The sequence below is a fragment of the Electrophorus electricus genome, chromosome 1 (assembly GCF_041902795.1).
Source record: "Electrophorus electricus isolate QZ-2024a chromosome 1, ASM4190279v1, whole genome shotgun sequence".
NCBI lineage: Eukaryota > Metazoa > Chordata > Actinopteri > Gymnotiformes > Gymnotidae > Electrophorus > Electrophorus electricus.
The window spans coordinates 31,578,422-31,601,631 of NC_137497.1; the positions used below are offsets into that span (position 1 = coordinate 31,578,422).

Below are 23,210 nucleotides of genomic sequence, written 5' to 3' on the forward strand. Positions count from 1 at the left end.
AAGGTACTTTTTTTGTACACATATGTAAGACTAGCTAATACATCCCTGAGGAGCTGACACTGGATCTATGAAATCTAAAAACAGCTGTAAGACTAAATACATTTGGTCCATTCAGTACACACACTGATGTCATGTCAATGAAAGTTTTATTTTGTATTAAATATATTACAATACTGAGTAATAACTGTAAGAAACAAAAAACATGGGCCTTAACCATTTGTAATGGTTATATACAGCATATACAGCATACCATGAAATTAAAAAAGCCATGTGAGGAAACAGCAGCGTCGTTGGTAAAAACAAAACACATGACAGTCTGGAGTGGGGAAACCAACGTAAGGCATTTATGAAGTCTCCTGAATTGAACGTCCACTACAAAGACTGTACAGCTGATGAAACTGATTCTCATTCTCCAATCAAAACGACCCTGAAGTTGTATTTATTGTTAGAATACCGGTCACTTACCAAAGACGTGCCCTACACATCAGACGGTAAGTGTCAGGGGTGTCAGCAGTCAGCACAGTTCAGTGATCTCTCTACTCAAATACACTTCATTCAACTCATCAGTTCTTTGCCAGCTTAACCAGGTGTAAAATGGGCAGAGCACTTAATTGGGTAGGATGCTGGCCGTCCAGGACCGGAGTTGGACAACCCAGGTATGTGGTGGTGTGTCTCCACATGGAGACGGTTGTGGCCTACAGGAGGGTGGCTTATTTTTTAGGCTGCAATCACTTTGAGGCCTGCCATACTGAACTCGTTATCTTAAATTACATTCAAGAGTGTTTGCTTGGCATCTCCTAGCCAGTGATGCAAAATGAGTACTCTGAGAAGCCAAACAGCGTGTTTTCCCTTTCATTGAATTTTTTGTTTGTTTTTGTGGGCCTTTTAAAATGTTTTTTATTGCTGACAATTGGAGTGGATGTATAGTGGGTGCACTGGCAGGGGACAGTAGCGGTGGTGTTTTAAAGGACCATGAGTTGCTGAAAGTATTGCTTGGGATGTTTGGGTGCTTTTGGATTCAGCCTTCAGCAAGACCAAGCATGTGTGTGAGTGTGAGAGAGAATGAGCATCAAAATCATATTTCCACACAGACTGCAAATAGAAACGCAGGGCATCATGACCACATTGTTATTCCCATGGTGGAAAAAAAGGCAAGTCTTCACAAAATAATACATCAAAAAAAATCTTTGCTAAATCTCAGATTACACAAAGAACTATTGTAATAGTCATAATCATAATGCACTTAATTTCTGCTGGGAGTAAATGTTTACATACAAGAATACAGGGGTGAAAAAGAAAGATACAAAGGTACTTTAGAAATACTTCTTATGTTTGGGCAACGCTGGTTGCAAGTAAAGTCCGAGTGCATACGGCGTTAACGTGACTTAGCGCCCACACTGAAAAATGCATCTTCAGAATACAGACACAGCAGGCTTTAGTGAACAGAAACGCTATTTACAGTTGGAGGCCAGCTACTGGGCCTTCTCACGCACTACTACTTTAACACTGACTGCCGTGACGGAGTCTTGCTCAGGTTAATTTATGGATCTCGGTGGCTGTCGAAATGTCATTCCCAAGGGAACCTCGCAAGGCTTTCTTCTATGTTGTAAACGGATGGCAAGCATTTCCGCTCCAAAAAGCTGCGCAAGAGACTGACGCTACGGACGCTGAGGGCCCGCACTTCTGTATAATGCAACAAACTTGGCTCAAATCAGTCCGAAGGACCTGAGGGACGTGACGAGACAGCTGTAGCGTGTTTTACATTCGCAGACCCTCCAGTTTGGATGAGAGGAGGAGATGCTGCTCTACCAGGGTTTGACATGTTTTCATAATTTTCCTCATGCTTCATAACAGAAATTCATGGTGCGCTTTGTGTCAAAACAAGCAGTTGAAACCACTGGCGTTCCTGTTAAAGCCTCGGCATTCTTCACCCTTGTGGGCTTGCTACAGGTGGCATCGGAGAGGCATTCTACAGCAAGTGAACACAGACATAGGGCCGTGGACAGAGAATATGACTGATCTGAGAACAGATGAAGAAATTAAACGAGGAGTTTTGGAGCGTTAGGAATGCAGACATGAGGCGACAAGAATGACGAGGAAAGGTGACGGACAGACGGTCACGATTCATAAAGAACAGACAAAGATCTGGCAAAGGTTTCTTCTAGACTAGACACTTTATAAGTTCCAAAAAAAAAATAAGGAAAAAATCCCACAAAAACAATCACACATTACTATACATATTTACAGAAATGTCTGAGAAAATAAACAGGATAACAGTAAGAGATTGTATGGGGTCAGGTGTTAAATGCACCGTATGATGAGATCAAGAGAGAAACCTTAAAATGGGAAATTATTCCTACCAGCCTACAGACTTGCCCTCTGAGACATGCGGCCCCCTAGCGCTACTGATCATTAAAATATTAATTTTCATCATCGTCCTTAGCACTAGGAGTGGATAAACATGTATTCTCATGCATACAGTGGAGGTTTCTATAGTGAACGCGTGCTTTCAAAAACGAGTTACATCCATCAGTTTTGATGACCTTCTCTCACCATGGCAACAGAACCACCAATCACAAGACATTATTGGTGTTGGAGGGTGTAGAGGGGAGAGAGAGGGGCAGGGCCATGTCTTGGCAATGAGGGCAGTAAAAGGGTGAGCAAGAGGCAGTCTGACAGCCCGCCTCTTTCGTTGGGCCTCCGCTCAGCATTGGCTGGACCAGTGGGCGGCTCCGCCTCTTTGAGCAAGTCCATTTTGGACCGCTACGATGAGAGACTGGCGGCTGTGCTCTTCAAAAGCTCAGGGGTGCACCCACACTTCACCCTGGCGCCCTCTGGTGGACACACTAGTCTTGGAGGACTTAAATTCAATTCACCCCTTCTCCATTTTGTTTTGTTTTTGTTAGTTTTTTGTTTTGACTTTGCATTTTTTTCTTGTTTGATTTACTTTTCTCATTCATATAAAAGTGGAGGAGAATGTAGTCCTTAAGGAGAATTGCAGAGTAATTGCACAGAGAGCCTTTATATCGATGTCTCCCACAGCTGAAACACATTTAAAACAGACAAATATAGGTAAATATTAGTGTACATATAATCTAACAATTATTTTAAAAATGTATTTCAAGAGCTAATTTATTTCTTCATAAGGAAGACCAAAATCTTAAAAATTCAAGTCATGTTATATATATATAAAAAAAAGATATTAAAACAAGCATGATATTCATGACTCATTGCTTTGAACCTGCAAGACACCTGCTAGTTTTTGTCCATTATGAGAGAAGCAATCTTGTAAACTAAAAACTAAACGGAGAGAAAAATGTTCCACCATTAAGCGGGTCAAGACACAACATGCTCCTCCGACACTAACGCTAGTGACCTCTAGTGGAAAACACTCACTCAGGTTTCTTTAAAAAAGTGTAAGTCCAGCATCCTTTGACAGAAATCGCTTAGTCTCACCCTGGCACTCTGTCTGTTTGCCTTTCTCTCCTCGTCCGGAAGTGGGGGCATGGGGTAAGGGTATCTTCGGCTGGAAGCGATCGAACCAGTGGAGGACGAGGGGGACTTGGCCGGTGACAGCGTCCTGTGGGGAAAGGTCACCAGGGGTCAAACCCGGTGTTACGTCCATCACATTTCACCCAGTGTATAGCATTCAGTCTAGATATGGCAGGCCAGGAGCTGTCACCTTTGACCCCTCCATGAGGTCTAAGGGAGAATTTCCAGAGGTTTTAAATGAGATTATTGTCTTAAATGAGATAACTGCACTTGTTATTGGTAGACTTTAGTATGATGGAGTCACTATGTCCTACAGCTCACTGGCCCTGTATTTGGAGGCTTCAGACAACACTAGTTAGCACTCCACATGGTACGGGTGCTGCTCAATGACGATGTCATGAAAGATGAGACAAACACACAGACAAATGCAAAAATAGCGGAAGAGAGGTTTCGCCAAGAGAAAATGCCGAAGTGGATAGTAGGCAGAAATACAAAACCAGATGAGCCCAGCTCCAGTGACAGATGACGCACTGCTGTCGTGAGTAACTCTGTATAACATGTCCAGATGCTCTCAGGACATCAGACAAACCTGCTGGGTGATGGCGGGTGTGGGATGAGCATACGTTAGACATACCAAAGTGCTTACTTATTAGCATAATTGACTACAATAATTAGCATATATTAAAATGGTTGTTTATTTCCACTGAAGACTATACTGATGCATCCCAATAACACATTTATTACCAATGGCAAAAAACCCTTGCAAATATAACTTACGCATGTGTGGTATTACAGATTTTCCAGTGACTTGCACACTGAAACTGCGGCGTGAGGCATGGCCATCAAAACCTTCAGCATTTGTCTTTCATGCTCGGTATAACAGAATGTGTGCTCCCTGGGAATGGGACTTATCACCTCAGTGTTGCTAGCACCTTGCTGTACCCGAGACACAAACGCAAAACGCACCACCCTCTGCATCGAGAGGGTACGTTGAGAGGTTGCATTTCACTAGTTTGCTGTGCAGCACTGCTGTAAATGAATGCGTGCGGAGAATGAATGGATGTGGAGAAACTGACTGATGATTTGAATTTAGTTTACAAGAGAGCACCATTTCTGCACACCTGTGTTAACCACTGAGAAAACCAAATATCAATAGATCTGTCACCTAAAAACAAGTTTCTTAGGCTGGTATATCCTCTGTATTTACAGACTGTCTGGTTAACTGGTACTTCAGAAAGTCTTAACAGGTCTGCTGGTTGTATCCATACACTCATTGGTTTCTTTTGCGAGTTTCATAAGGACAGCCTCTGAGCCATCTGGATTTCTCTTGTAAGTTCTTTACGCCAAGACTACTTCAGGTGGTTATGAGAAGATGGCCTTTACAGGAAAGCATAGGTTCAGAAACTGGCAACAAACGAACGAGTAAATAAACATATGAATGAATAAATAAATAAATAGAAAATGATGGCAGGAGGAAGACTGGGAAGGGAACTGAGGTAGTACCTAATATGGGCTCCCCCAGTGTTTTTATTCACATCTTCGACCCATTTAGTTACATAATAGTCTGTTTTGGAGCAAGGGGTTAAATACCTGCAGGAGGAGGTGGGGTAGGAGCGATGGTGAGTACAGGAGGAGAGAGAGAGGAGGTGAGAGAGAAAACGTGGAGAAGGAACAGGTGAGGAGAAGGAGAGAAAGAAGGAATTGGTCAACAAGCCGAGCACCTGAAATTCCCTTACGGTCCACCAAGATGCAAGTGAGAGAGGGACAGACGGTGGGGCAGACCGTGCTCGCGTATTTTAGGACCCAGAGCGTACAGGCATTATAGCACACAGCTGATACCCATCACATCTTCCTTAAACCTGCACTGAATATCTACTGTAATGAATCAAATTTACAAACTGAAGTGACCAGAACTGATTACCATTTATAGCAGAGGTTATAACTCAATAGATAAGGTCAACTATTTAAATATTTGCTGATAAGCAAAAGGAATTTAACCACATGATTTCATGACAGGTGGTGCTTAAAATGACTAAACTGAGAACAGCATTAGACTACTACATGGGACGTTTGTTTGATTATAAAGGGTCTGAATGCCATCTCCTACACTATGTGTGGTTTTACAGGGAGGATCAGTTGCATTTTGGTTTCGGTGGCATTTCTTTCAAAGCAGATTTTTCCTGCCATTGTGTAACATGCATTGTGAAATGGTTTACAAGTGGGAAAGGAAGGAAGAGGTGCGCGTATGAGACCAGACTGCATGTTCCAATCCTACAGTGAAACATGGGCATGTCGCATTTACAGTGCTTCCAGCTGCAAAGAATAAGAGCAATAAAATGAGAAGCATAGCGCACTGCGCTGCAGCGCCGGACACTCTCCACGTGAGCGGTCCATGAACCACTGCGCTGCAGCGCCGGACACTCTGCACGTGAGCTGTCCATGAACCACTGCGCTGCAGAGCCGGACACTCTGCACGTGAGCTGTCCATGAACCACTGCGCTGCAGTGCCGCACGTGAGCTGTCCATGAACCACTGCGCTGCAGAGCCGGACACTCTGCACGTGAGCTGTCCATGAACCACTGCGCTGCAGTGCCGGACACTCTGCACGTGAGCTGTCCATGAACCACTGCGCTGCAGTGCCGGATGTGTTCCATATGAACCTGTGCTGTCATTTCGCCACATGCAAATAAACCGCATGGAATCTTTCAAGGAAAAAGTCACGCATCTCAGTGTGCATGCAAACCCAAAACTGGCACTTCTACAGCTCTAGCATGTCAGGTGAGAGCTGCCGCTATTGGACTACAGCCAATGGAAACTGAGCGTCCTGCGGCAAAGTAGATGTTACCACGACTTATGTTACCATAACTTACTCCGTGGAGTTGGAACGAGGGCGAAATTTCTTCCCTTTCAGCTTCTTACGGCCGCCACTAATATGCCCTGCAAAGGAAATCAACAAGTGTGTTATGCGTGTCTTACAGATGTGTTACTTCCAAGAAGGGTCTAGTTATGTAACAGCGCGAGGTTTGTGCATTACCTTGCCATGAATTGCTCCTGGGCCGTCCGTTTTCACAGATATCAGAAATGTGTTTGGCATCTGGGATTCTCTCACTCCAGGAATGAGACAATCCATTGGACCTTTACACCAAAGTAACAAACCCAGAAACACAGTTGCAACCTAGAACATAAGTACTAAGCAATAAGTCGTACCTCACGCCAGACTCAACCTGGCTCTGCGGTTTGTATGGGGTCATCATGAGACATGACAAACACATCAGAACAGCAAGTGGCAGGAATGACACAAATGGCGAGAATGACGTGAGCAACACAGATGGCGTTAATGACACGGACAGCGTGAATGACAGACATCACATCACTCTGAAAAGCAGGATGGGAAGAGAAGAGGAAAACGAGATGAAGCACAAGAGGCGGACATGAACCCTTTACCGTATGACAAGTAAAAACAGCGCGACTGAAAGCCTCCTCCAGCTCGAGAGATAAAACCACCATTACTTACTGTCGCCATACTGTCATTCAGCTGATATATAACCTGCTGTGCTGAGACTTACAGTAACAGAGAGAGAAGACATAGTCATCAATTCCAACAACAAGTGGAAAACCAGTTGCAGCAGACAGAGTGTCTGAGTAACATGACAAACTCATTTCCCGTAACATGTACTAAGGTTGTATGCCGGGTTCACACTGTGCGATAATCAGTCCCATTCTGTTGTCACTGGCCAAACTGCACATTGCGTTATTAACTTTGGTCATGAGTTGCGATCAGTAGATACAGAATGAGCAATGTGACGTACTCTGCAGCAGTTGAAATGCTGCCAGTGCGACCAAAGACGGAAGACTTTTGAGTTCTGGCATTGTCAGAGAATTTAGATAAAAATTTCAGAGCATGACCGCTCCTATGAGGCTCGTCTACAAGCCACCAATGAAAGGACTTCATCGGGTGACGTGAAACTCGGAACAACTACTGGCCATGGTGAAACGTAAATGAAACCACTGGAAGTTGAAAGAAGAGCTGCTTGTAGAATTGTGGCTACAGAGAAAATGCCTTTTCAACATCTCATCAGAGTTGTAGCATGACAGAGTTAAACAGGACCTAGCCTGGAAAGAAGTAGCCAAAGAACTAGGATACTAGCCAGAGTCCGGAGCACGCTCACTGATGACGTATGTTGGACATAGTCATTTCCTTTAATCGCACATTTATCATTGGAGAATCGTTATCATACAGTCTGATTTTAAAAACTCATGATATTGCAGTCTGACATAAAATTCTGCCAAGATTTTACTGGCATCATCACAGTCTGACACGAAACAAGACCACTGATCTCGCACAATGTAAGCCCAGCTTTGGAAGGTCTTTGGAAGGTCTAACCTTAGAACCTTTATTAAGCCTTTAGGAGCTTAATTTTAACCTCTTAAAGATCTTATTTTTAAGACTAAGTAATTCAGATTAGGTGAAATATTTTTTTCTATCTTATCTTAAAATAGGTATTTTCATATGCGCTTCTATTACATGCCAGAGGTCTGAAAATCTAAACAGGTCTACAGTTCTGTCATCTCTAACACGGCTGATGCAATTCAATGGCTATTTATCACCAGTCTGACACGTGTTAGGGTTGGCCAAGTGCAAAAGTCAGAACTGGGATTAGAAACCACTTCCCTAAACCAGGAAGCGCCACCCTAAACTGGCAAGTACCACCCTAAACTGGCATGTACCTCCATAAATTAGGAAGCACCAACTAAATTGGGAAGAACCACCCTAAACTGGGCAAGACTATTTTGAACATCCCACATGCCTAGTTTGTCTCTTGACCTTTTTTAAGTCATTTTTAGTGGGCTCTTGACCGAGGCTGAGGATGAGGATGGGGTGAAGGAAGGCCGAGCACAGGAGCACACCTGAAGCCGAACAGTGAGATGTTTTGACTGATGGAAGGGATGGAGGTGTAGATCTGCAGGTGAGACAGGTAGGCGGACCTCTTCTTGGAGCTGCCACCCGAGTTTGAGCTCACGCCCTGTGGTACATCGCTGTAGAACGAGTCGACATCGCCCGGCTTCTTCACGTAGTCGCCTGGTGGCATTTGTCTAGGGAGGTGGAGCACCAGGGTGAAAGGTCATGTGTGGAACGGACAGCCACGTTTGACTCGGACAGTCGTGTTTGGCGAGTGCACCAAAAAAAACTTCATAATTTAATAACCTGGAAAAACGCTCTCATAAGTCCACTGGCAGTTAATAATATGTTATTAACCTACAAATCACAGCAACAATACGCAAACAACGCACACACAAAAGATGAGAATGAGGGGAAGAAAAAACAAACCGGCAGAATCTTCGATGGACTTCGGATTCAGCGTACTGCCGTTGTCTGTAGTTTCTGCATATGAGAAATTAGGAAAATACCAATCAGGATTTCAGGGGTGTGTTGCGCGCGTGTGTGTGCGTATGCGCCTGTATCTCACTGACTTGTAGCCCCATGCAGAGATGACCAGTATAAGAGCCAGGACGAGAATAGACCCAGCGATGGCGCCGATGATGATGTTGGTACTGATGATGCCTGCCAGCGAAACAGAGATCAAGTTTACACCCTTGGCATGCTGGGGATGAACAGAGGCATGCATTCGAGCTAAAGCTAAAGCTAACGATCAAGCTGCAGGTTTTGTTCATTTCTAGCATTTGGCAGAGTCACCCTTATCCATAGGGACTTGCACTCATTGCACATGCCTTGGTGGTGTTAGCACCTCAATCTACCTGCTCCGCCAGGTGAGCTACAGGAGCACGTGTGCATGTTACAAACGACAATAAAAAACACTTCTGTGTGAAAAAAGCTGAACGTTTCCTCCTCTGAGCATAGGGCAAGTGAAACTCTCAAATCTGTACTGAGTAGCTCATGAATTATTTACATAAGCAAAACACAGGAGGCCTGTGTTCCATACTGGGATTGGAAGAAAGATGGAGCCTCAATTTATCATTTGGCTATTTATTTTCATGTCACCCATATATGCTTAAATCACAAATGATTAATGGGGGGGGGGGGCAGTTTACATGTTCTATTTAACAACTTACATTTAGATCAAACTCTCCTTAATCTGTATTGGAATGTAGAAGAGTATATTTACTACAGTCTGGGAAGAAAAGGTTTAAGTGATTCAATTATTTTGAAGAATTTGTTTTAATTAGTCCTGGTATACATTTATTTGGATTTTATACTAAAAGATACTGCATCAATTGCAATAATGAAATGAACGCAGGTTCAGCAATTAGAATTTGAAAAAAAAAATTGGACAAGTAATAATTCAAAAAAATTATTTAATAACTAATGACAAGGAAAGAAACAGCATAGGACAAGATAAATCACAACACAACAGAACGCTTCCCAAACACACAGAATCACTTCAAACAAAGCTGGGTATTCTGGAAATGGGAGACGGGAGAGATGGAACAATGGAGAGGAACAGAATGAAAGTGGAAAGTTGAGGAAAAGGGACAACATCCAATAACAGTCCAATAACATCCAATCTGACCTCACTGAAACTCCAACGAAAGATATGAGCCTGCCAGCAAAGAATGAGCATGTGAAAACAAATGCAAAGAAACAGAATCAAACGGAAAAACCTTTTGGCTATGTGAACATTTGCATGACACGCACGGTTTGAACATGAAAATGCAAATTAGAAGTAGAAGAGGGGTGAGAAAGTGCTCCGAGCATGCCCAGTACAGGTCATGGTGCACAAACAGCGCACTATCTCCACTCTGATTTAGGTAAGTAATGGTTGACAGTGTTGCTATCCGTCAAGCATATCAGAAAATCACTGCACTCCACTTTCCACTTATCTGCAGCTAAAGGATCAGATATCAGTACCAGTGAAGCTGTTCTTATTCTCATTCTTATTCTTCTTATCTTTTTCCCGAATTTCTATTTTCAATAATGTATTTACAAAGAGCAAACCAATGCACCTTTTCAATGCACTTTTTTTTCGCTGTACTGCAGTGATTGTATCCACCAATTCAAGATCTTTTTAGCAGAGCAAATTAGGCACTTGAAACAATTATAAACTGACAATTCTAAAATTTGTAAATACATTAGCAAATACATTTGCCCGGACAGACGTAAAATTGAATGAACCGAAACGGACTGAACCCAACCCAAGAAGAGCTTATATGTAACATATTGTTAGGATCCCACTGCTGCTCTGTGTTATATAAAGCCAGTTTGGAGGTCTATTTTAAGCAGTGGACTGCGAGTCCAGATGGGGGCGCCTCTGACATGCTCACCTGAAGAAGTGACTGTGGGCCCCACCACCAGAGAGCTGAGAGGAGACGTGGAGTTGCAGTCTTCCCCTGCCCAGCCCAGGTAACACACACACTTCAGCTCGTTACTGCACACCTGTGATGAGCAACACACACACACACACACACGCATTTGTTAGAGGCACACACACAGTCACACACGTAAACTCACACACACACACACACACACACATAGACTTACCCCATGTCCAGAGCAAATGACCCTGTCGTTGGTGCCAGGGCAGGTGCTGAAGTTAAACTCCTGCACTGGGAGGCATTTGTGGCTGAAGCAGATGCGTTCAGTGCCGCACGCTGTGCCATCCTCCACATAACCCAGATCAGTGTCTCCATCGATCATCACATGACCTCCACTACCCCACACACACACACACAATCAGTAAAGAATCACCGATCAGGACAGTCTCTCCATTCAGTTCCTGAAGTAGGATATTAAGTGCTTCCTTCTCAAACACACCTGATTCAGCTCAAAAGCTCATTACCAAGCTCTCCATAAACTGAATGGGGTGCACAAGGAAAACACCGAGCTGTCTAGTGCACCAGGACTGGAAAACACTTCATTAGGGCAAATATGGTCTTCAGAGCATTACATCTATGTTACATCCATGTGTGTTTTGGCATGGCTGTTTGTTTGTTTGTGTGTGTGTGTATATGTGTGTACCTGCAGTCCAGTGAAGCACTATGTTGAGCTACAGAAAAGGAGGTCAGGCCTCCCTGCAACTCCCCAAGCCTGGGCGCAGGGGAGATGTTCGAGCACAGCAGGTATCCGCACTGTACATCCCTGCAAACCCGCGCAAACACACACACACACACACACACACATACACACACACACACACACACACACACACACAAACTCATCACATGCCTCTCCTGCACACAGCCACACCCCCCTCAGAATCCAGACGTACTGCTTTTTGCACTGAATCCACGTATCCTTGTCCTTCCCACAATTCCCTTTCTCCGTCCCCTCGATGTTGAGCTTCTCGTAGCAGAACTTGTCTGCAGACGTTGCCTCTGGAAGAATGTCACAATGCGCGTCACTTCAACGTTGCGCCTTCGCCCAGGGAGCTGCTATAATTAACTGCTCGTGGCTGGCACTTACTCTCTCCCCAGATGTATTTGCACTGCCTGTCTTTCGTTTTGCATCTGCCATTAAAACACCGTCCCTGGGTAAAGACAGACGCAAACAGGCCCATAAAACACAAGGCTTCTTTTTTTCATCTATTTCATCTACTTTGCCTGCGTCAGAGGTATTGAGTCCAGGCCCCGCCCACTCCTTAGCCAGCTGCTTAAGAGCTCTGTAGCACTGGAAGGCCCGGTTTCATGAGGAGCTGGAACAGAACAAAAACCGGGACCGGCTAGGATTGCCCAAGGACTGGACTGAACTCCTCTGCCCTTTACTCAAATGTAATCACCAACTAAGCAAAATGCAATGAAATCACCTGATCTTTTTCACAAGTGTAGCCATCCATCTTGTGTACATTGGGAGGGCACTAAAAAAAGGAAAGGAAAAAACCCTCATAGCTTAGCTCTCACTATAACAGCACGAAAGCATATTATAACACAGCTGGTGTGAGTTCACAGTAACAGACAGCTTGCTGTGACATCTTAGCTGAATTAAAGGTACATTCAAGATGCAAACGCGCCATCACCTGGCTGGAGTTCCCTGTGCAGTTTTCTGGTATATCACAGTCATTGACTGCCTCTCTACAGATCACACCCATAAACTCCATCTAAAAGTGGGACAGACAATATAATCAACACACAGAACCCTTCAAAATACAGACTCACACACACACACACACCAACACCTGTACATACATAAGTATACACACACACACACACACACACACACACACACACACTCATCAGTAGGTTTATTGTATCACTTGTAGCTCAGCATTTATACCTGACAGTTATTGCAGCAGAGGCCATTACTGCATTTAGATCCTTGAGTCAAAGAGCACTTTTTACAGCAGTTATCCCCTTCTCGAGCACACTCCTGCGAAGACAGACAGAGACAGACAGACAGACAGACAGACAAAAGGGAGAGACAGATAGACAGAGAGCGTGAGAGAGAAAGAGAGAAATAAATATGCTATTTTGTGATTCTCTTGGACAGGCAGGGAATTGAAACAGACATGAAGATTTGTTGAAGCCTCAGAGAACTCCTCACCGCTGGACTTCCACAGTCGCACTCTTCTCCTGGCTCCACAAAACCATTCCCACACTCCGGAGGGTCCAGCAGCTACAGGGAGAGACGTTTGGGTGATGAGATGCTGGGTTCTCAACAGTAATGCACCAAAGCCAGAAAATGTAGAAAGTAAATAATGAAGCTGTGTTCAAAGATATGGTTTTGTGGCATAATACAGCGGTGATTACTTAAATTGATTTGATTGCCTGATTGCAATAATCATTTTTAGAGCATGTGAATGCTTCTTGTAAAAATAAAAGGGGAAGTAAAAAAACAAAGCAAAACAAAAAAACACAAATATTTGTCAGGAACATCTCAGATTAGTCAGGAGGTTTACGCTAGAAACAAATCTTTCGCATTACATATTACAGTGCTCAGCTGCAAATGATGTCTGTACTGTAGGAGTCGATTTCACAATAATGGTAAAATGCACAACTTTATCGTCTAGCCATGAGCCTGCCTTTGTGCATGCAGTGCGGGAGAGCAGTAAAATGGGAACAGGGCTCACCTTGGAGGGTTTGTTGAAAAGACATGCCCCGCCACCACTGTTCAGGAAGTTGTGGTACTCCTCCACATTGCAGTCTGAAAAGCGCTTGGGTAGGTAGAAGCTGTGGAAGAGAGAGAAACCCCGAGAGCTTAGGACATGCCTGACAGTCCTCCGGCAGTTTCAACAGAACCCTCTAACCCCTCCATTAGAATCCCACTACCAACACACAACTCACTACTTCACAGCCCAGAGAACAGTCTCTGTAATTCTTATCGCACTTCATGATAGTGTATACAGAATGCTGTAGCTATCCTCAGTTTATAACCAAACTTTTGGGGTTTCTGGAGAGTGTATGCAGAATGCATTCGGCATTGAGTAAGACTGGCCTGGAAGACATTCATACCTAAAATTAAACTTAAGGTAACTGATCTCAGATCAGTCATGGTGTATAGCATGTACAGCATGTATACAATGTGACAAACAGGAGTTGGAGATTTCTGTTGTCATAGCTACGTGATTACAAACATCAGCATCACATACTAAGGGCATGAGTTTGGAAAAGACCCAAACACCAATACACACAAAAACCCACTTTGGAACCAGAAGAAAAAAAAAGCTGTAAACAATTAGTAGTAATCAGAGCAGTATCAGGCCCAACACCCTGGTCTACGTCACTTCTCGTCTGGATTGAAACACACATGACTGAGAAGTCATTGAAATACACATAGCTTGGTCTTTGTCTTCAGCTATAGGATCAGACATGAGGATGCATTTCTAATGCAGCACTACTGGATTTACATGTCTCCAAAGCGGTCAGCAATAGTGAAGCAGTTGTCAAGCTCAGTCTCGTAACAGACTAGCCTACTCCTGCTACTTACACTTGCTTGACAACTGTGAGGCAGAACGCCAAGGCAGTAATGCACACTGCTCGTCCCTCTGAGCGATACTGCACCACCCAAAAGTGTCTGGTCATAAATCTCATCTCTCTGTCCACCTCTCCTCTGAGACCTGCCTCATCTATGGATCCAGGAAATGATGTGATTGTTTACAATGGTCATATGTAACTGACATTAGGGAAATATTTGCCAAGTGAAACATACGAATTAAAGGAGCAATAAGTAATTTTTCCAATGGTTCTTCTTCACATTATACAATAGCCATGATACTGACACCTACTGGCCTGGATGTTTCAAATATTCCTAACTATATCTATTTTAATCATGGCTGCCTTCATGTTGGGGACCTACTGTATACTGCACTCAGTATATATTGTATACTGGATACCTCCATAGGTCCCCGTAGTTGCATGCAGTATAGTATTCAGTATACGACAATCGCAAACCATACTATGAGGTCATGTGAATGTATTTAACGTGAACGTATGTAAGGTTTTTCGCCACCATTGCATGACGGGATGTGGTATGTGTACTGGAATATTTGGCAGAAGTAGTAAGTCATCCAGGTATCTTGGGACACTGGACATGGCATACTGATTTGGGACACATGTAGTAGTCTATTCGACCACAGCCATTCCATACCTGTTCTGTGGAGCATAAACTGGTTCATTTGAGGACTACAAAGCAATATGATTCTTTATCTCATGTAAACTGCACTTATAACAACATAAAAAAAAAAAAAAAAGAACAACTTCCATAAACATTGTTTTCTCATTTTTGGTGGTGAAAACTACTTATTGCTCCTTTTATAGTTTTGGGATTCGACTATTGTATGACCTGTCACAGTATTTTTGTTAAGTCCAATTCTACTTCTTACAACACTAGATGGTGTGAAGCCTAGGTTTGAGCTCGTGCTAGCTAACCGTTAGCTAGCCTGACAGCTAGCTTATAGAGTAACGTTAGCTTGGTTGCTACCTACACAGAACGTTAGCTATATAATTTATGGTCGTTTTTATAAGGTAGATTAGATCAGCGAACCTAGCTAGCCAAATGTGTGAAACCTTTTGCGTTAGTGTTAGCTGTTGTAATTCTGTCGCATTGAGCTAGCGAAAATATAAACTCACATTACACTTGACAAGTTTACGCACTTGTGTCTTGGGTAGTAATTCCTGCCTAACTGTCCGCGCTAGCTAGCGAGTCTGATCTAAGACTTTGGTAATCTAACCTAGCTAACTATAAGGCTAATTTACATTAATTTTTAAAATGCAAGATTTCAATTAATTTAAATACAAGTTAAGAAAAAGGATCAGTTTCACTGAGCAATCTAAAAATAACTTTACATTTTAAAAAGCCACAATGAATTGCCATTTAACTATAAAACTCCGACAGTTTTTCTAACAAGTGAGGCACTTATAGATGGTGTTTGTGTACATCTCCAGATCAAATTTCAACCGTGATCAAGCCGTAAGTCACAGGAATGATTACAGGTGCTACAGCGGTTAATGTCATCTATAAAGGCTTTTTGAAATGGAGCCCCCCGCCCCCCCACTTCTCGACCAGCGTTACAAAATCCACCTTGCTTACCTGCTCGATCGCAAGAGAGCACTCATACCTGCGCATAGGCAAGTTTTCGCAAGAGTTAACAGCATCAGAACACGATCGAACAGCAACGAATTAGCCCCCCACCCGCAAACTGATTCCTGTGTGATCACGCATGCAGGCACTAAGGCAACAGTAATAAAAATAACAAACAAACAAACAAAAAAACCCACAAATAATAAAACATCCATCAATGGAGTGGCAGCTCATCAAAGATTACGCATCTCTGGAATGCCAGTGATATTTGGGTAAATTAGCCTGAAGTTTTAAGCTCTTTTTAAAACTTTACGTGTGTATATGTGTGTGTTTTTGGGAGGTGGTACTCTGTGGCTTCCACAGATGAGATGATCAGAAAAAATGGTAAAGAAAGAATGGACTAGACCCCCGGGACCTGTTTGGAAAAGTGTGAGAGATATCAGACTTTCTCAACTTCAGAAGCCTAAAATTTGGATCCCCCAGGTGGGTTGAGTTTGAAGGGCTCTTTAACTCCTGATTGGGAGATAAATAACTAACCCCAGCCAGCGCATCTTAAAGAGACTATGGCTGTACTGTTCATAATACTTTAGTTTAAGGATCAGACACAAGTGACAGTTAATAAGCAGAACAAAATCGGATGTACACAATAAATGTCAAAAAGGATGCTGAATGTAGTGTTTTTACACAGTGCCACTTGGGTAAGACCCCTGAGCAGAAGTATCGCTTAAGAAGCTAAGCACACAGCAAACACAGAGACTAAGTGACACATTTTACTACATTTCAGCCAATGTGCTCTGATACCAAGCCCCTAGTCACGCTGCCAGCCGTCATGGGTTCGGAGATGAGCATCTGGGTCCAGCGCAGTTTACACTGCAGTAAATCCAATGACAACCACATTGTCATGGTTATTTGATTAAAGAACATTTACTGACTCACACTGGAAATGTGTACAAAAATGGAAAGCGCTGATTCAGTAGTGGTGATGCTGCATATATGAAATTCCCTCGAGATCAGGAGAGCATGTCACAAAGCAAGAATTCTGAGTTTAGGAAAATAATTGTGACGCGAAAACCTAGGACCCCCCCCCACCCCCAGTCTGAAATATGGGCCCCAGTAAAAAGTTTACTGGTTCAAGATTTATTCAGTTTACTCAAGTGCAATTACCCAGATAATTTAGTTAGCTTATTTTGTGAAAAACCTTCAGGGCTACTAAGTCCAAACAACCATCATACATAACCATGATAAATAACTTATAGTACCTACTTTGTGTCTTCAAGGAAATGTTATCCTCATGGATACCATAACGTGTGACACGACTCATGAATAGGGGCTTTGTGGCAGAGGATACTAAATGTAACTTTGGCAGCTTGAATATTTTCTCGAATATGAATGACTTTGCATACCATTTCAATGTATTGAAAATGATTTTAAACCTCCGAGCAGGGAATCATTATCAAAATCCCCAATGGCTACAACTCATTAAATGAGGAGCTGTCAGCAAAAAACAAAAACAAAAAACAAAAAAAGGAAACAAAAAGAACAGGGTGACATGACCCAAATTTAAAGAGACCGCAGAGAAAAATACAGAGGGCCAAAAGTGGACTGTATCTTTCTCATCTCTCTCTATATTGGTTGAGGTAGAGCATTGAGGCGCTTGACCAAAATGCTATTGGATGGAATGCAGAGGGCGGAGATGACTGACGGCCCTCCCCGAGCAGCTGACTGGTTGAGTAAATAGCGTGTCACGGCCAAGCTTCTGCTCACCTGCTGTCCCATTCGGGATTGAGGGGAATCGCAAAAGGTATTAAAAGAGACGAGTAAACAGACACATACTCACACACACACAGACATAAACACACGCTCACACAGACTATGTCACTACGCACTGTAGTGTGAACAGGTCAAATGACAGAGGCTGCTGTAGACTGTTTTTCAATATGTTTATGAAAACTACTTTGGTTTGCTAATTCATGTTTTAGCTGGCTATTCTGTACAGTTGAGAACTTATGAATAGTAAATGTTAATATATGGACAGTACAGCAGATTCCCTAACAAACAGAAACTGGTATAAACAGCTATGGTAGCCTCTTCAGGAAAAGATGTACACAGAATAAAAAATGCAGCCAACACTTCCTCAGGGACGTCATGTTCAAGTTTATTGTCACAAGTGACTCAAGGTTCTAAATCCTTAGAAAATAATTTAAACTCGCTTAATGACCAACTGTTACACAGTGCAGAAGTGCTGCTACACTCATAGAATGTGTCTGTGCTACCTGGCCTGTTAATTTACTGCCACTAGATGGTTACATTTGTAAACTTACAGTCATATTTGAGACTACCGAGCTTTTGAAGCTTTCTGTGATTTTTCAGTGGGACCAGAGTGAACTAGATTGGGAAAGTACACATAAGCAAAAACTAGACTCATTGCCTGTCACAGAAGTTGTGCCTGAGGTAATGTATGCTCGAATGTGTGAATCCGCATGTATGTGTGTCCGTTTGTGTTTGTGTGTATGAACACTGGGAAATGTGTTTGATTAGAAACTTACCCAACATCATCCATTATGCAGCCAGTCCACTTATCATCACACTTGCACTCCCCTGTGGAATTACAGAGACATTACATGAGGAACGTACGTGTGTGTGTGTGTGTGTGTGTGTGTGTGTGTGTGTGTGTGTGTGTGTGTGTGTGTGTGTGTGTGTGTGTGGGCGGGGGGTGGGTGTGGGCGGTGGGTGGGTGTGGGTGTCCGTGCATGTGTATGTGCATGTATGTGTGAGTCAAGTCATAGTGATTTATATTGCACTTTTAATAATAGCTGTCACAAAGCAACATTACGAGTCCCCTGTGAGCAAGCCAAAGGCGACAATGGCAAGGAGAAACTCCCTAAGAGCATGTGAATGCAGGTCTATATCTCAAAAACAGGATATGATTTGAAATTCTTTTTGAAAGCTAGTGTAAAGAGTCATGAGGGGGAAAAAAAGCCAAATCCAGAACAAAACATACCATTTAGAATCCTTTTCTTGTCGGAAAAAATGCCAATATTTTGCCCAAGTGACTGTGCTAGAGTGATAGCCATCTCCTCTGTTTTTCCATACTGGGAAACAAAAAGGCAAAACAAGGGAACTTAAAAACACTACAAATATACAACAATCACAATTATTCTCATGCGCCATGTGCTTCAACAGTTACCTCATTAACTCCTCCCCCTTTAGTCAATGAACAGACCCCTCCCATATAAGAGGCTCCTCCCCAGCTGCTATGGAAACGGTTGCCCCTGAAAACAAAAAAGGGAATTCATTAGGCGTGCCCTTTTACTTGATCATCAAACAAATGACTGGTAATAGGCATAGGCATATGAGAGGTGATGCGGTCGAGCGGGCGTGTGTGTGTGTGTGTGTGTGTGTGTGTGTATGCGCGCACACGTGTGTAAGCACACGTGCAGAAACTTACGAAAAGAGATGGACAGAGTCACTCCTCTCTTTGATGAAATCCCTTCTGTACTTCATGAACTCTCGGAGTGTGATCATGGGGTTATCATCATTTATATTGAACCTGTTGTCTGCTGCCCATGTTTCCATGGCAACCAGGACAATTCGAGTGTTCAGTTGCTCTTTAAAGATCTGAGGACGTGAACCATAGTCAAATGTGAAATGTTATTCTATTAGTGTTTGAGGTACTATTACAAAGAAATACATTTTCTTGGTTAGTATTCCACACAGATTACACTTAATCCTAAAATAAAAACTTAAAACTCTCCATTAACACTAGGATAATCCTTTTTGTCTCATGGAAGTAATGTATCTATGTATTAATCCTTCCTTTCACAAACTTGTTCCCATAAGATATTAATATTTTTCAAAAAGACTTGGGTGAGATCAACATGACATCAGCATTCTGTCAAGAAAATCTGTCATCCCCCACTGAAGTTGTGACCCACATTCATAAGACCGAGAGCCATTAAGGTCTGTAATGAATTAATACCCTTTGTTTTTGTAGTGTTATAGTGAAATGTATCTGTCTGTCATAAATACTGTCTATTTGGCAATAATCAGGTAAAACAGGATCTAATTTCTCTTAAGCCACAAAACTAAATCACATTCACAAGTCTGGATTTGTTTTTGTTTGTTGTTCAAGCCTTCATTTTGAGGGTGGTGTTTAGGCACTGAGCAACAAGCAGCGTCAGCCAAATACCAACGGCCTCTCACTGTGTGTGTGAGAAAGAGAGAGAGGGAGATAGAGAGAGAGAGAGAGAGAGAGAGAGAGAGAGAGAGAGTAAAAGAAAAACAGAAAGAGAAGGAGAGAGAGCGACAAAGATTTTGTGAGCACTTTTTCCATTCTCACAGACAAACACTTTGAGGCCTTCACAGGGAAAGGGAAAATATAAGATGGTAATGAACATGTTGGGGCTGCGGCATTAGTAAGTGATGTGTATTTTCAGAGTTTTTCTGCGTTTGAAGTGAAGCACTTCCAAGCTTTTTGAACAAAAGAAAAAGTCCAGCTACTTACCTTCCCAATCATTGTTACTCTAAGACATCACTAAAGACATAAATGCAAACAGGACTCTGTTCACAATATGAAAACATGGATTTATGCTCACCAAATCAGCCATGTTCACAACTGACTTTGCATAGTTATTTGTTTGTCCAACTGATAGTCTGTGCTTCTTAAACTAGAAGAAATAAAAAGCTTTATTATATCATTATAAAACAACAACAACAACAAAAAAAAACATGCAGTTAGAAATACCACAAACAGTCATTATAATTTATATTATTAATTTAATATAAATGATAAATTATGATCAGAGAGCAATGCATTTTGACATGGCTTACCATCAGGTGATCATTAATAACCATCAGCTCAATGTATTTGGTCTCATCTTGGACACTGCGCGGTCTTCTTGACACCTGAATGACAAATGTGTTATTTTAAAAAAATGTAAAAGGCTTCAGCTGAGTAATATGTGAGCACTGTAGTTGGTGCTTGCAACAGAGCTGTGGACTGCTCTTGCAACCCAAGACTGCTCTAGATTCCAAGACCAGTCCCAAGACCAGAAATTAATGGTCTCAGTCTTGTCTTGATCTCAGTGCTAAACAGAATTAATAATTAAGGCTTTGCCTGCACTTTGAAAACTGCTAACCACATCTGACTTTAATATTATTGACAACATTACATATTTATGTAATACTTACATACTTATATTTGTAAGTTAATTCTATAGGCTGACAAATCAATGTCAACAATAAACAATATAACTATCTGCTTTTAACAGATGAGTACTAATTATTACTTTTTAATAACCTGAAGATATTGTGTATGTAGGAATTTATGAGCTTCAAATTTTCCATCACCAAATGTTGTCACTGTAAATAAATGATATTTACTACTGATGTAGAGGCATAGCATTTTGAATGCCATAGCTTTTCAACAGACATGTGCTTCTGCATTTTACTATTTAACTAAAATAACCTGCCTTCTTTAATGCTAATATGTTTAATTTCACGAAAGTGCTTGTATTATTTGTTTGCTGGTACATGTGTATGTGTGTCCTCATCAACGTGGATGGCAGCTTTAAATAAATAAATAAATACATTTATAGTATTTAGCTGACACTTTTATCTAAAGCAACTTACAATCATGGCTGAGTACAACTTGAGCAATTGAGGGTGAAGGGCCTTACTCAGGGGCCCAACAGTGGCAACTTGGCAGTGGTGAAGCTTGAACTGCCAACCGTCCAATTACAAGTTGAATACCTCAACCCCTGTGCTACACTGTCCATTTTAAATAAAGAAAATAAATAAATAATGTTAATAATAATAATCATTAAATGAATAGGCTAAGTATTTCCCTATTCCCCATTCAATTTTTCTCAGGTTTACTTCCAGATCTATAGTCAACCATGTCTTGCTGCGACATTCACGCTACAAACGCATTTTCGTTCATCATTGCACTTCTCTCGGTTGGTGTCTTGCCTGTTGCCACAGTAATCTGGTAACTATACCTCATTATAAAACAAAACAAAACAAAAAAACATGCAGTTATATACCATTCCCCAAAACAGCACACTTCTATATTCTCAGTATTTTGAGAGAACAGTGAACGAGGGCAAAATGAAAGAGAAGAAGATAAATGTCATTGCTTTCTAGCTATTTTGAAAACAAGTGTTGCACCAGAGGGAATCACTTTTACAAAATGAAGTAAGCATACACTGGTGAGCATAATTTAGTCCAGATAAAAACTTACTTGTCTCTTTTTCCTCCTGTGACCTGCACCAGTGAAGGGTGACTCAGCAAGGTGGACTGGGGTAGGATTCAGGGGGCAAACAATTACTGCTGCACTTTAAACCATTTGGCAATCACTCTTTCCATTCTTAAATCATTCAGTCAAACAGCAGTTCACCCGTCTCGTGATGCTGCACTTTACACAATCAATGTGTTATGTTACTATGTGCATTATGATTTGTTACTATCTAATTCATAACAGGGATACCTTATTATATTTATGTAATGCTATTTGCTTAATTGGACGGCCATGTTGGACGAGAGGACAAAAACTCACGGGGTGGGACATGATCGTCTGGAGGCTGGAATCCAGGAGACTTATATATCATGTGCACTTTGACATCGTCCTGCACAGAGAATGAAAGGAGGTTCTGTGGTGGAAATACACAACGCAGAGCATGATGCAATTATGAATGTTTGTCTGTCACTTTGAGAGAGAGAGAGGGAGGTTCACTAATTGTACTGGCCGTTTGCGTCACTATTTTAATAACCTCTAATAGAAGGACATCACTCCCCAAAATATACATGATATGGGGATATGACACTACAACAGACAAAATTAAAACCATATCCTAACTAGCTAGTTAACAGAGCTGGATCAGTTTGATCTAGAAATCTGTAAATCACAGGGGTAGTTTTGTAGGGGACCATCCTCCCCCAGTAATTCCTGCTCACACTAGTCATGTAATGTGTTAGGTTGGGTGGTGCAAGCAGTGTCTCCCAAAAGTCGAAATAAAACCTACGCCACTGATATAAATGAATATTTTACCCACCACACTTGGCACCTATAATTCCAGTATCTAAGTCTGGCGCACACAATGGAACGAACACATAACGAAAATCTTCTTTCCTACTCTGAGAAAGGACAGGATGTGCTGACCACTGAGAACTGAAGTTGTTTTTCTTTTTGGTATTTTCACACCAATTCAAATATCCTAGCTCACTAGCAGAGGTGCCCACAGAATGCGAG

General features: G+C 42.1%; 1 protein-coding gene across 5 annotated transcripts in view; it reads right to left on the reverse strand.

The window, feature by feature from the left end:
• Nucleotides 1-129: 129 nt before the first annotated feature.
• adam22 (ADAM metallopeptidase domain 22) overlaps nucleotides 130-23,210 on the reverse strand; it is a 67,928-nt gene continuing 44,847 nt past the window's right edge. Inside the window, exons 7-31 of one of the 5 annotated variants that reach the window (XM_081715178.1) lie at nucleotides 22,518-22,587; nucleotides 22,203-22,258; nucleotides 20,792-20,866; nucleotides 20,557-20,628; nucleotides 19,410-19,579; nucleotides 19,149-19,233; nucleotides 18,963-19,053; nucleotides 18,508-18,559; nucleotides 13,512-13,611; nucleotides 12,986-13,057; nucleotides 12,719-12,811; nucleotides 12,462-12,542; nucleotides 12,252-12,302; nucleotides 11,912-11,975; nucleotides 11,718-11,823; nucleotides 11,468-11,587; nucleotides 10,991-11,159; nucleotides 10,774-10,885; nucleotides 8,965-9,055; nucleotides 8,822-8,875; nucleotides 8,401-8,586; nucleotides 6,527-6,627; nucleotides 6,363-6,429; nucleotides 3,397-3,580; nucleotides 130-3,042 (exon numbers count right to left, since the gene is read on the reverse strand). In XM_081715178.1, the coding sequence (XP_081571304.1) occupies nucleotides 3,397-3,580; nucleotides 6,363-6,429; nucleotides 6,527-6,627; nucleotides 8,401-8,586; nucleotides 8,822-8,875; nucleotides 8,965-9,055; nucleotides 10,774-10,885; nucleotides 10,991-11,159; nucleotides 11,468-11,587; nucleotides 11,718-11,823; nucleotides 11,912-11,975; nucleotides 12,252-12,302; nucleotides 12,462-12,542; nucleotides 12,719-12,811; nucleotides 12,986-13,057; nucleotides 13,512-13,611; nucleotides 18,508-18,559; nucleotides 18,963-19,053; nucleotides 19,149-19,233; nucleotides 19,410-19,579; nucleotides 20,557-20,628; nucleotides 20,792-20,866; nucleotides 22,203-22,258; nucleotides 22,518-22,587 (2,322 nt within the window). In that variant the 3' untranslated portion in view covers nucleotides 130-3,042. Of the gene's footprint in view, nucleotides 3,043-3,396; nucleotides 3,581-6,362; nucleotides 6,430-6,526; nucleotides 6,628-8,400; nucleotides 8,587-8,821; nucleotides 8,876-8,964; nucleotides 9,056-9,534; nucleotides 10,053-10,773; nucleotides 10,886-10,990; nucleotides 11,160-11,467; nucleotides 11,588-11,717; nucleotides 11,824-11,911; nucleotides 11,976-12,251; nucleotides 12,303-12,461; nucleotides 12,543-12,718; nucleotides 12,812-12,985; nucleotides 13,058-13,511; nucleotides 13,612-18,507; nucleotides 18,560-18,962; nucleotides 19,054-19,148; nucleotides 19,234-19,409; nucleotides 19,580-20,556; nucleotides 20,629-20,791; nucleotides 20,867-22,202; nucleotides 22,259-22,517; nucleotides 22,588-23,210 lie in introns of those variants that run through there. The other 4 variants (XM_027009520.3, XM_027009522.3, XM_081715179.1 and 1 more) reach the window with 4 other exon arrangements.